This window comes from Gorilla gorilla, chromosome 1 (genome assembly GCF_029281585.2).
Source record: "Gorilla gorilla gorilla isolate KB3781 chromosome 1, NHGRI_mGorGor1-v2.1_pri, whole genome shotgun sequence".
Taxonomy (NCBI): domain Eukaryota; kingdom Metazoa; phylum Chordata; class Mammalia; order Primates; family Hominidae; genus Gorilla; species Gorilla gorilla.
In genome coordinates this window covers 214,880,232-214,893,874 of record NC_073224.2, presented here as the reverse complement: position 1 = coordinate 214,893,874, position 13,643 = coordinate 214,880,232, and the positions used below count along the sequence as shown (strand labels likewise).

Sequence of the window (13,643 nt, the reverse complement as noted above, 5' to 3'; positions counted from 1 at the left end):
TCAAAGACTCTGACCAGTCCTGCAGCAAAACACCATTGAACATTGTTTGAAACAACCAATCCCAATCTTGTTTGACGACAGAGTTCCATTATTTCTGCTCAACAGCTGATAGCATCTGAACACACGTTGGGAGATGCCACCCTCATTTCCTGCTTTCTAGGAAATGGCAAGGGGAGTCAGAGCTGTGAGGAACACCCTCTCGCAGGGATGAGTGGCTCCACCCCTACAGAAATCCTCTCCAGTCATGTGCACCATCGCTAGGCCATTCCTCCTGTTCTCACCTTCCTTGCCTGATTCAGCCCCCACAGCGGCCTGGAGAGGTCACTAGCATCAATGTCCCCATCATACAGATGAGGAAATTGAGGTTCACAAAGGTTAAGTGGGCACATAGCCAGTAAGTGGCAGATCCGGTAGACAAACCCACAGCTTCTGATTCTAAACCCCACATTCGTTCTTCTGTACGTTGACTGGAAAAGTAAAAATAGATCCTATTCTAACAGGATCAATCTTCCCCCATCATAGGCTTTTAAAAAACTCAAGTATTTTTTTTTGCCGGTAGCATTGAATGCTTTAAAAACTTAAAATTTTTAGTATCTTTCTTTTGATTACTAAAGCAGTACGTGCTTGTTATGTATAAAACTTTTCAAACATTTTGAGTTGAAAAATGAAAAAAAGGCAGGGCTCGGTGGCTCAAGCCTGCAATCCCATCACTTTGGGAGGCCGAGGCGGGCGGATCACGAGGTCAGGAGATCGAGACCATCCTGGCTAACACAGTGAAACCCCGTCTCTACTAAAAATACAAAAATTAGCCAGGCGTAGTGGCGGGCGCCTGTAGTCCCAGCTACTTGGGAGGCTGAGGCAGGAGAATGGCGTGAACCCAGGAGGCGGAGCTTGCAGTGAGCGAGATTGCGCCACTGCACTCCAGCCTGGCGACAGAGCCAGACTCCGTCTCAAAAAAAAAAAAAAAAAAAAAGAAGAAAAGAAAAGAAAAATGAAAAAAAAAAAAACCAGATCTGCATAGCCCTACAAAGTAGCCATTAGCTTTTAAATGAAAATACTTAAATGATATCTAAATGAAAATAATTAAAATGAAATAAGATAAAAAATTCAGTTCCTCAGTTACAGTAGCCACGTTTCAAGCGCTCGGGATTCACGTGCACCTGGTGGCTACTGTGTTGGGCAGCACAGACATGGGACATCACTATCATCACAGAGAATCCTACGGGACGGTGCTGTTCTAGATTCTTCCTAGACATATCCTAACACCTATACAGGTTGATTATCCCTAATTCAAAAGTCTAAAATCTGAAATGCTCCAAAATCCAAAACTCTTTTAGGGCCAACATGGTACTCAAAGGAAATGCTCATTGGAGAATTTTGGATTTTGGACTGAAGTATCATCCAACTATTCCAAAATCTGACAAAATCAGAAGTCCTAAATTTGAATGCTTCTGGTCCCAGCCATCTGGGGTGAGGGATGTTCAACCTGTAATGACTGTTAATGTTGTTAATGTGGTTTTTTTTTTTTTTGGAGACCAGGTCTTGCTCTGTCACCCAAGCTAGAGTGCAGTGGCACGATCATAGTTCACTGCAGCCTTCACCTCTTGAGCTCAAGTTATCCTCCTGCCTCAGCCTCCCAAAGTGTTGGGATTACAGGCGGGAGCCGCCATGCCCAGCCTATTGATATTCTTGTTGAGGTTCTCAGACATATCGGCATGGCCTCACACATGGAGGAAAGAGACCCACAGAGGCAAAAACAAGACATGGCGTAAAAATAGACTGGAAGGAAACACACCGAATGATAGTGGTTTTTTCTGGGTGTTGAGCTTACCGAGCTTATTTTTAAATTTCTTAGATCCTTCAGGTGTTCTACAACATAAAATGCAGACAGGGTGGGGACGTTGGTTGGAGTCATGTTTTCCCTAATGTTCTTACTGGTTCTAAAATCTTCAAGCTATGCTCTCACCCAAGGCTTCACTTATTATTTTAACACTGTGGATTCATAAAGAATGGAAGCCCACACAAGTCCAGGGAAAGAAGGAAAGGCAGACAGAGGCTTATTTTCAGGCCTGGGCAGTTGCACAGGGTCCCTTGCTTAGAAGGGCCTCATGCTTGGTTTCGTGTTCTGTGGTCGCTGTCCTGAAATTCTTACTGATTTTTGAACAAGGGATCCTGTATTTTCATTTTGCACCGTGCCCTGAAAATCATGCCGCCGTCACTAGCCCTGGGATTCTCCCCAGGACAGGTTTCCCTTCAGCTGCTCTAAGCCTTCGCCCTTGTCCTTGTCCAACCACGGACGTGGCCATCCACGGAGCCCTCTACGTGCCTCAGAGCAAGTGCACTTCGGCTGCTCAGATGTGTGTCTAGAGACTGACAAAAATAGGGCTCGTGAGTGGGTGCGGGAGGCCCCTGTGGTCTCTGTTCACACACGTACCTACCCTCAAGGCCATTTCTACACTGGCCTATTTCAGAGAACCACGCTGTGCATCATGGGATGCTTCGTCCCACATCACGGCCCAGCTTGGTTCAGTCCTGGAGCCCTGTGTCCTGAAGCCATGACCAACCCTAGGCCTGGCCCACCTTCTTCCTCAGTCTCCTCTCCCTCAAGCCCTCCACAGGACCGATAAACCTTCCATCTCCATGTAATCCTTTTGTGTGATCCTTCTTCCATACCTTTGCCCATGCTGTTCACTCTGCTTGTACCAGCAAGGTTCCTTCCTTCCCAGATCTGCCCTTTCTAGACCCATCTCAGATTCCACCCTTTCTAGAAAGACTTCAGGAAGTATTTGAGAAGGGCCTGAAGATGCTGTGGTTGCATAGAGGAGGATATGAATCACCTCGCTTAGAGGTATCGGGGAGGGCTCCATGGAGGTGGTGCCCTCAGGCCAAGGAAGAGAAGACATCTTCCGGGCAGAAGGGAGAGTTTGACGGGCTGGTTTGATGTCAGACAGACCGCAGGATGACTCAAGGTCCTCTTTCCTCTTCTTAAACATTAGTTGCAGCAAGTCCCACCATCTGCCTGAGTCTGTTTTCATCTCCACAATGGAGGTGGTGATGCCCAGCACACAGAGCTGTGATGAGGATTTAATGGGGAATCCAGAGCATTTATGGAAGTCCCAGGAGGCCAAGATTCTGCACAGGTAGGAAGGACCTAAGCCAGAGGGGTGTGGGTGGCCAGAGGAGAGAGCCTACCTTAGTAGGGCTTGGTAGGCTAAGGTATGGGCTGAATCTCGAGGCTCTGGAGCTTAGAACAGCATCTGCAACTCCCTGGCTGTGGGGGTTCAGGCAAGGACTGCCTCCTCTCTGAGTGTCAGTTTCCCCATCTATAAATGGAAAGCTGGGACACTGAAAAACACTGGGGGGGGAGGGTGGTTCCTGAGGCAGTCTCTCTCCACACATCACAGGAATGTGGCGCCCCAGGGAGAAGGCATCTTTGTCCGTTGTGTTCACTTCTGCATCCCCAGTGCCCAGAACAGTGCTTGCATGCAGTAGATGCTCAATAAATGTTCATTGAATGAATCAGCAGCAACCAATTCGCCCACCTCACATCCTAAGTCCGCTGGGGACGTAGGCCCACCTCTCCAGGAAAACTGTCTGCAGATTGGGACCACACCTCAGGTCACAAGCATTTCCTGAGCACCTACTGTATGCATGGCTCTGCGCAGCCCGGGGCAGACCCTTGCTCCACAGCCCGACAGGGCAGAGCCAAGGAGGCAGGTGACAGACACAGTGATTTGGGAAGAAGAACAGAGAGCAGGGTGGCCAGCAGGGCCTTGCCTGGGTGGGAGCAGGCCGTTCCCAGGCTGGAGCTCAGGCTGATGGGAGCCCCAGCTTGCCTGTTCCTGGGAGGGTGGGACTGCCTCTTCCTCTTTCATTCTTTGAAAACAAAAATTGTTTTCCCTTAAATTTACAAGTATTAAAAGTTTGGAAAATACACAATAATCAAAAGAATATAAAATAAAGGTTACCTGCCATCATAGCGGACCACACAGTATTAACTACTATGGACTTTTCAGTGTTTCCCTCTAGTCTTTTTTCTGAGGTGGCTTTGCTCTCAGAGGTGGCTTCCTCTCTCCCTGGGAAGGGATATAGCTGCTCTGTAGGAGATGTGGGGGCACCAGGCTCTCTCCATGGGCTCTTTATCACTTCTGACTTCGAGGTCCTTTCTCCACCCCTCCTGGACCTAGCACCTCTTCCCGAGACACAGGGGTGCGAAGAGCTGGGGGAGGTATGTCAGTAGGCCTCCCCTCCTGCCCCTGCTTACCCCACGGAGGTGGGGTGGGACAGAGCTCAGGCTTGAGGAAGGAGCACTGGAGGCCAAGCCACAGGTGCTGGTCCTCAGCCCTGGTGCCCAGGCAAGTTGGGTTTGGGAATAGGGGCATGACCAAAATGGACCCCTCTTTTCCTCCCCACCCCTTTCCACTCCATCCACCTTTCCCTTTGCGCTCTCCAAGCGTTCCGTCCCCCAGATGCCCTCTGTTTCCTCTGCTCCAGCCTTTTAACTCCTCTCAACAAAGGCCAAGGAATCAGGCAGACTGTGGACACTCAGGTGTGCATGATGGGAAGGGACCTGCATTTACAAAAGCCCCCCCCCCCCCACAGGGACTGCATGTGCTGGTGGAATCTCAGTCACCATGTCCCACGTTGAAGGATGTTTGGAGGGGGCTGACTTTGGTCACCCTTCAAATCATAAGTTATATGCGTCTGCCCTTTCCGCCCACACGTAAGTCTGAACCTTTTGCCAAAAACACTTTTCCCAGACTCGAAAGAAAACCCCAAAGAGGAACCTAAACCTTCACGCTGCCTGCACCGATTGGACCGGAGTGCTCAGGCTCGCGCCAACAAGTGTTTCAAAGAAGAAGCCAGACAGTGAAGGGGGAAGTGAGGGAGAAGCTGGAAAACTCTCAAGCTGACCAATCGTCAGCCCATTCATTCATTCATTCATTCATTCATTCATTCATCCATCCATCCATCCATTCTTTCTTTCTTTCCTCTATCCATTCAGTGAGAAGGGCTGAATATCACCTGTGAGCCTGCCCCTGCTCCCAAGAACACCCTTTGGACACCTGTGCGGTGAGGAGTGAGGGGCAGCAGTGGCAGAGCACCCCCACCGCCTGGAGGGGAGAAAGGGAAGGGCTGGGAAGGCTCCCCAAGGGGGCGGCCATGAAGCTGGGCCTTGAGAAGACAGGCCAGGGTTTCTCACCTTCCACATCCTGCTTAGAGTCAGACAGAAGGCTTTTGCAGAGGAGGAGGAACATTAAATAGTAGTAATTTCTGGCATTCCGTGAGGGCTTGTCTGTGCCGGGCCCTGTGCTGTGCACGTGATACACACTACCTCATTAAACCTACCCAACATGCCTTGAGAGGGTGCTATTCGTTTTCTCCATTTTACAGGTAAGAAAATGAAACACAGAGAGGTGAGGCACCTCTCCCAACACCACACAGCGAGGAAGTGGCAGAGCCTGGCTGCAGCTGAGGCTTATAGCCGTAGCCGCATTTTACTTTGCTTTCTCTCCGAAGAGTGCCTTCCTTTATCCCTGGGAGCCATTGACAAGGGGTCTGACAGTCCCTCTAGTCTTGTGCCTGCTCAGCCCTCTCTAGCCCTGAAAAAACCAGGGCTTGGCGCTGGAGAAAGAGCAGGAGGGTGAGATGTGGAAACATCTGTTGAGTGGCAGGGCATCACGCTGGCGCAGAGGGGCCCGAGCCGATCAGGAGGCCGGCCTGTGCCAGGCCAGTGCTCCCTGTGTAGCAGGCGCCACATGCGGGGCTCAGGGCAGGGCCACAGTCACTTCTCCCAACCACCCTTTGAGGTCTGTGTTATTAGCCCATTTTACAGAGGAGGAAACTGAGACCTTAAGAGGTGAATTAACATGTCAGGTCACCCAGCTACCATGCAGTTTAAGCCTAGATTGTTCTGACTCCTAAACTGTGTGCAAGGCAGATGATTGGACCCCAGGCAGGCAAGGAAAGTCAGTTTTCCTGCTGCCGAATTCAGTGTTTTACAAGACCACACACCTCTTTAGACCTCAGTTTCGCCATCTATGAAGTGAGGAGGGGAACTCTCTGCCTCCGGGCTCTGATATGCTCCTGGACTCATTCACTGTTCCTTGTTCTTGTGACTTCTCAAAGCAAGACCAGAGTCCCACTCCCAGCCCTAGGCCTGAGATTCCCATCCCCACTGTGTCCAGGGGCTTCAGGAGGTGCTATTTTAGGGCAGATGGCAAAGGCCTGGGCTGTAGATCCACTGAGGGCTAAAGGCAATCTTTCTTCCCTCCATCCCTCCCTTCCTTCCTTCCTTCTCTTTACTTCCACTAAGCAAAGTAGGGAACTACTCGCTGAGTCTCAGGGCAGGCCCAGGGACTGAAGCTCAGGAGGACAGGGCTCCCCAGTGGCTGCAGGTGTCCCAGCAATGACTCCTAGCAGAGGGAGTGTTTGGGTTCAGTCTGGAAGATTGGGTGAGATTCCCCAACTACGGGGGATGGGGGCACACTCTGGGTGGCAGATTTGAGGAATGGTCTGCAGATAAGGGATCCCCAGGAGATGGCAATAAGAGCTGGTGTTGGGGCTGCCCCACTGAACCCAGAGCCCAGGCTTGTTTCCCCACCTACAGAGGAGTCCGGACTGGCTCAGTGGCAAGGCTGGGGTCAGAGGCTGCCACTCTCCTCCTGCCTCTCACAGCCCGCTGGAAGGTCAGGTTTTCAGGCTCTGCTTATCCATCTCCCGGCCTCCTCCCTCCAGGTAACCGAGGGAGCCTCCGCTTTGATGCGGCCACCTCCAGGCCCAGGCGTCAATGAGCCCTCTATATGACCAGTGGGGCTGCTGGGGGCCTCCAGCCGGCCAGAGTGGGTGCGGTAAGGCCTGGACACACAGTCCCACTGTGTGGGGTCGGCTCATGCCTGCCTAGACCCTGTGGGCAGTGGGGGGCTCCCAAGAATGCTTTTCCAGCCTGGGGGGCACTTTGGACAGGCAGGGTGGTCTGGGGAGACGGGTGTGTGCAGGGCAGCCTCAGAAGCCGCCGTCAAAGGGACCTAGCAGACGTGGCGCCAGGCAAGCGCCATAGTGGGCACGGAAGGGCTGGCGGTCAGTCTGTTCCTCTCCCAGGGATGGCGGGGAGGGGGAGGCCCCATAGACACATGTGCTCAGGGTGACCAGCCATCAGGGGTTGCCTGGGATGAAGGGGTTTCCTGGGACGTGGAGCTTTCAGTGCTAAAACAGAGAGTCCCCTGTTATTGGAACTTCCTGGATCTTCGGAAAGGATACAGTGACTGACCTCTCTGGTCTGGGCAGCCTCCTCCCTGTCCGGTGACCTCTGAGTCAGACCATCTCGGCCAGACCTGCCCAGGGCCATTTTGTCCACCCCCTGCCTCCACACAGGCCTGCCTCATACCCAAGAGTCCACTTTCCATTTCTCCCAGGCATCTTCAGGGGAGGAGCTGCCGGCCAACTCCAACCACTGCTAGGGGGACCTTGGCCAGACCCACACCACGCTCCCAGCCCTCCCTGTGGCTCCCGGGCCAGCTCATACTTTCCTGCTTCCACACCTTTGCCCAGGACGTTCTTTCTGCCTGGAACATCCTTTCCCTGTCTTTGTTACCTCTTTACCCTTAGGGACCCAGTTTCCAAGTCACTCCTCCAGAGGACTTGTTCTCTCTTTCCCAAGGCTGGGCTAGTACCCCTCTTTGAACTCACAGCCCTGGTTCTTCTCCCAAAAAACCTTTATCACGCCCCAGGGCAATTTTCTGTTGACCCATCTTTTTCTCCACCAGACGGTGAGCTCTTAGGATGGAGATCCTGACCCAGTTTCCCCCGGGCTCCCAGTACAAGGCCATGCTCATGGTGTTCATCAAATGGAAAATGCTTATTGAGCAACTACTCTGTGCCAGGCATCATGCTCCTTTAATTCTCTCCATAGCTCTGCAAGGTTGGTTAACCCCTACAGATGAGGAAACCAGAGACAGAGAAGTGAAGTAACTCACGCAGGTGACGGCAGAGGGCAGAGTCAGGACTTGAACCTGGAGAGCCTGGCTCTAAAGCCCGAGCTGGAATCTCGATACTCTACACCTCGATAAGTTTTTGGGAAATGACTGACTAAACAGATGAACGCGTTTGCCCCCCCCCCTCCTCCAGAGCCCCCTTAAAGCCTACATGTGGCAGTTTGGGCCCATTTCCTCGGCTTCCCTCCCTGGAGGGGCACCCACTGCCAGTGTCCCTGGTGAGCGTTTGCCTGTGGGGGTACAAGTGAGGGTTCAGCAAAGGTGACCTGGTGTGAGGGGGTGCCCCAGGGGGTGCAGAGGAGGGCCTCATGAGGCAGATTCAGAATGAAGGTGCTGGCCCCCAATGGAACCATGCATGGGCAAGGGGTCCTCAGGGCCATTGGCCCATAATTGTCAGATGGGGAAACTGAGGCCCAGAGAGAGGAAGGGACTTGGCCCTAGTTACACAGAGTGTCTAGATCACATCTCTTAGGTCTCAGCTTCCCCATTTGTCACACAAGGAGAATAAATCCCCCTTGTCCTGCCCGGGGGGTAGACCCCAGGGGGCCCCTGTGCCCTCTCACACCTTCCATTCCAGCTTCTAGAATTCCACCATCCGTGCACCAGCCCTGAGGGTAGGCGTTGCCCTCTTCTCACCTCCTGCTCATGCCTCTACTGCAGGATGGGAACCAAATGCCTCTCCACCCTTTTGCCACACCCCTTCTCTCCACAGTGAACTGAGGGGAGTTTCTGATCCCTTAGCTCAAAGTCAGAGAAACCGAGAGGAGAGGGCTCGGTGGGAGCCGTGGGAATGTCATGCACAAGCAGTCGGACTCTCCAGGGGTCTGGATCTCTCCCTTGCTGCCTCGAAGGCCCCTGCATAGGCTGTGGCACTGGCTGAGTACAGGTGCCTGAAGGCAGAGGCATGGATGGGATGCTTCATTCTCAGCCTGTTTTTGCCAGTGAAGACAAAAGGGAAGTCATCTTCCGTTGGTCTATGGGGACACTGAGGTAGTAGGAGCTCGGTGATAATTCTAGGGACCACCCTGGGTTGTCAGGTGGGGGAGACAGAGAAGCCCACATAGGAGGCACCAAATGCAACTCACTCGTGCCCTTTTACTCATGAGAGAACACGGATCCAGAGATGTCAAGTGACTCAGACACAGTCTCACAGCACACAGGCGGCAGAGGCAGGTAGGGGACTGGGCTCCCCTGGCAGCAGTCCCCAAGCCTGCCTGAGAGGCACATCAGAATCGCTTTGGGGGATTTTCAAAACCACACCTGCCCAGGCCCAAACCCTAGAGATTCTGATTCCACAGTCTGAGGTAGGAATGGAGAATCCTCCACAGCCTGAGGTAGGAACTGGGAATCCGGTGTTTAAAACTCTCTAGGGGCGGTGATTTCAGAAAAACTGCTGGCTCCATCACACTTTGCTCAGGGACTGAGGTGGGATGGCATTTGGAAGACACAGGTAGGAGGAAGAGGAGGCAGTGGGGGGCATAGGGAGACCCTTCCCCTTCTGGTAAAAGCCTATGGACGAGAGAACAGCCCGAGTAAGATTCTGAGAACCTGAGACCCGGATGGACCTGGAGTTTTTGTCTTGCGTATAATTTAGGGGGTCTGTGACACTGGGCTGGAGATAACCGTGTCTTTCCTTTCCCCGGCCTCTAGCTGAAATTTAGCATCATATTCCATGGCGATTTTCCACCAGTGGAAATCACAGGTGTTCTCTGGTATCACAGCGGGGTCAGGGATGACCTGAAATATTGTTCATGCTCATCACAACTGCATGGCCCACTGCGGGGTCTTGTCACTCAGTGAGTTCTTGAAGAGGCACAGACAAATGGAGTTCAACAAATGGAAAACGTGAGTCAATATGTCACCAGCTTGCTTTCTGAGTTTGACAACGGTATTTCCATCGATTTCTTTTCCTTTGTAATCCTTTGGATTTTGTCTTACGCGTTTAAAAATGCAACTCCAAGGAGGAACCTGAAGGTTCCCTAAGACTGCCAAGGGTCGGTGGGTTAGGGACCCTGTAGGGGGCAGCGTGGGGTTGGCACCCTGCAAATGGGACCCTGGGGCTGGGTCTCTTTGAGGAAGGAATTGGCAGCTGGAGCCCTGTGAGCCTCCAGGGATGGGATTTGGGAGACAGGCCCCCATGGCGAGCACGTGGTGAGCAGAAATGAACAGGAGAGAGAAGGCTGAAGAGGGGAGACAGGTCTCCACAAAAGTGGAGGGAAGGCCCTCGGGCCGCAGACCCCAGATCCAAACATCCCCACAGACCCTAGCCTATGAGGCGCCTTCTGTGCCGCTGTTGGCCAGGATCAGCCCGCTCTGCCCAGCAGCCTCCTGTCTCTGGGCGCATACATGACATGTTGGGCCAAAGCCACCTCTCCCTTTGTGCCCTTCGTGCTACTGCCAGCCACCTCTCAGGCTCCGAGGATCAGGACCCAGCCCAGGCCGACCGGGGCTCTAGCCCTGTCTCCCAAGATTCCTTTGTTTTAAACCCTACATTTCTCCATCTTGCGCACGGAAGGAGAAATACAGATTACAAAGACCCGGCAAATGGATTTTATAAACTCTTATTTTCTTGCCACAGAACTGCCTTAATTAGCTCTGAGGACTACAAAGGGAACAACGTTATAATAGCAGCAACTCCAAGGAAGCAGCCACAGCTCTCGGCTCTCAGACCTGGGGCTGCCGCTCATCATCAGCTACAGCTAGGTTTGATGGGAGTGCCCCCACTTCAGGGGACAGCAGGCCCCCTTCACTCCCCGACTCAGTCCCCATCTGCAGCAGCACAGCCTTCCTCGGCCTCACCAGGGAAGAAGAACAGGCCCCGCTCTCAGACAAGCCTTCCCAGAAGCCTGAGGACTCAAACACCCAAATGTGTCTGGGTCCCTGCCCCGAGCCGGCCGCCCAGGCACCAGCCCTGAATCACTCGGTCAGCCAGCGGCAGGGCAGGCCAATGGGCTGGAGGGTAGGCAGGCAGGCAGACCCACCTCTGCATCTCTGCTGACTGCCTCGGCTGAGGAAAGGCAGCACCAGCCCCCAACCCTGAAGTTCTAGATCTCATGCAGCCTCTCTGTTCTGGAACCATCCAGAGGCACTGCCCTTATACATGGTCCACCCCCAGGCTCAGACAATGAGAATTCCACAAGCAGAGGGGACTCTATTTGGGGCACAGAGAGGTTAAGTAACTCCCTTCCTAAGGTCTCTCAGCAAGGAAGCCACTGAGCCGTGGGACTTGAGCTCAGGGACTCTTGATCCCCAGTCTCAGGTGTCACAGCCCCATCTGGGCTCCTGCTAGGGAGGAGGAAGGCAGCAGGGGGTGTCTGAGGCCAGGGTGCATCAGCCCTAAATGCCAGACAGAGGCAGGAGAAGTCTCCCCATGAGTCCCAGCCCCATTAGAGGCTCCAGGTCGGGGATCCCAGACCCCCTATCCTTGCTGGGAGACACAACCCAGAACTCTGCATCCTTGCAGCCACCAGAAAAGGCAAAAGCTGCCCAGAAACACTTTCTCCTCTTCCGTGGCCAAATCCACGAACTTTCTCGAGGTCTCTCCCCCTGCCCCGTGCGGGTCCAGCTTCAGTGCAGCCCAGCTCTGTGCAGTTTTCCACAAAAGCCTGTGGCTTCCTTCTCCTCCCTCTGCTTCTGATACCCCAGGAGTTACACACAAAATGTCGGCGGTGGTCTCCAGGAAGACCCCTGGATCCCACAGCTCTCCCCAGAAGTTGCCAGCAGTGACCTCCTGAGCCCAGGTGGGGAGTCCCAGGCAGGACAGGGGCTGGGGCTGCAGGCCCTGGGGCCCCGTTAGTGAAGCAGGAAGCCGAGGGTCCCTGAGAGTTTCCCTTGGCCCCTCTGAGGGCTGCCCTTTGAGGTCTTGAGGTCTTGGAGTATCCATCGCCCCCACGGCTTACTGTCCCCACCAGCGGAGGATGAAAGTGCCACAGCGGTGTTCCACGCCAAGAGACCACAGAGACCACCAACCCCTCTTCCCACCTCAGGCTTTCAGAGGCCAGCAGATTTAGGCGGACAGGCTGTGCGCTTGAGGGCAGCCAGGGCGGTCAGTGGAAGGACGTGGTCCGGGGCCCGGCCACAGCTCCCCACCCAGGGCCGTGGGCAATTGTTACTCACCACGGATGAAGGTCGGAGAGTAGGTCGGGAAGGAGTCGAAGATGCTGTTCGATGCCATGCCCCGCTCTGAAGAAGGCGAGAATTTTCAGCCCTTCAGGGGGTTGGGTTGGGATTCACTTGGTTGGCTGTTGTGTTATTTTTTTTTCCTCTAGCTACTTTTGAAAATAAAAGGGGGGGGGGTGTTGCTTTTTGTTGTTTTTTGTTTTGTTTTTGTCTCTTTTTTCCCCCCTGCTGCTACGAAAAAGAAAAAAGGAAAGAACGCGAGAGTGTGTGTGAGTGAGAGAGAGAAAAAAATCCCCAAGGAAAGTAAGTTTCTGTTTGTACCCAAGAATTTGGATTCCTGGTCCCACAGGAATGTCTAGCCACAAATTCTCAACAGAAGCGTATGCAGAGTGTATCATTAGATGGCGGGAAGGGGCTTTCGGCAGCCAGGGTGGAGGAGCTCCGAAGCTGACAGAGCAGAGTGGGCCCCCTCCAGTGCCACAGGGAATGAATGAATGAGGCTTACCCTTGACAGAGCCCAGGCTCCGGTGGGTACGAGGGCGGCCGGGGGTGGGGAGCACCAGGAGCCAACCAGCTCCCGCGCAGGGCCCTGGAGGCGGCAAGGGCCTGGCCTTGTGGTTCTGTGGTTGAGGGACCAGGCCTTCCCAGTGTCAACCCAACCTCAGCTCACAGGATGCGAGAAGCCTGCTTGCGGCCTTGGCTCATTGGCTGGGCCGCGGTCACCTGGGCCGTGATGTCACAGCCTTTTAGAAGATCTTGTGGCTGCCTCTCTTTTTGGAAAAGAAAAAAAAAAAAAGAGAGAGAGAGAGAAATAGAAAAGTGATGGCTTTTATTTGTGGGGCTGGCCTCAGCACGCGGCCCAAGAAACAGAACTGAAAGCGGTTGCAGTGGGCGTGGCCAGGAGAGTGGTTTGGCTCCTGGGTGGGAGACTCCTTCTTAATTAAGGCCAGCATTGGCCTGGGCGGGCTAGGAGCCCCGCGGGCCCCTCACCGAGTGCCCGGAGCCCAGATCCACCAGCGGCCGGAGAGCTCCCTGCCATGCCACCTCGCCCCTGGGCTGCGGCTGACTCCCTGCCATTGTCCACCACCATTGTTGCCAGGGAGATGTGTCCACATGTGTGGCTGGGTGGCACCTCTGGGGCTTTTATGGGAGTTGGGACTAAGTACAACGGAAAACACATGAAGTGGCATTGCCAGCACTCACGCCTGGCCTCGGCCTGCCCACCGAGAAGGGCCTTCCTGGGGAAACCTGGTGGCCTGCCCGCACTGGGGGGCCCTCTGCAGGGCTGGGGGCTGAGTCCTCAGCATGTCATTCAGGGCCCTTTACTCCTCTTGTTGCCACCTGCGCATCCCCTTGGGGGTCTCTGCCCCAGCATGATGCTCGGGAGCTTCCCTGCCTCCGGGCCTTCGCTCGTGCTGTTCCCCTCACCAGAAGCGCCCTTTGTGTCTTCATGTCCTTGAGGAGTCAAGGCCCAGAGAGGCTCAAAAGTAGAAAAGTCGTGAAGACGATTGAACCCTATACTTGCATGTT

At 53.9% G+C, this 13,643-nt stretch overlaps 1 protein-coding gene across 1 annotated transcript in view; it reads right to left on the bottom strand.

Moving 5' to 3' along the window:
- Positions 1-12,611, bottom strand: part of RUNX3 (RUNX family transcription factor 3) — a 65,575-nt gene extending 52,964 nt beyond the window's left edge. Inside the window, exon 1 of the mRNA XM_004025187.5 lies at positions 12,111-12,611. Within this exon, the coding sequence (XP_004025236.2) occupies positions 12,111-12,168 (58 nt within the window). The 5' untranslated portion in view covers positions 12,169-12,611. The remainder of the gene's footprint in view (positions 1-12,110) is intronic.
- Between the last annotated feature and the right edge of the window lie 1,032 nt (positions 12,612-13,643).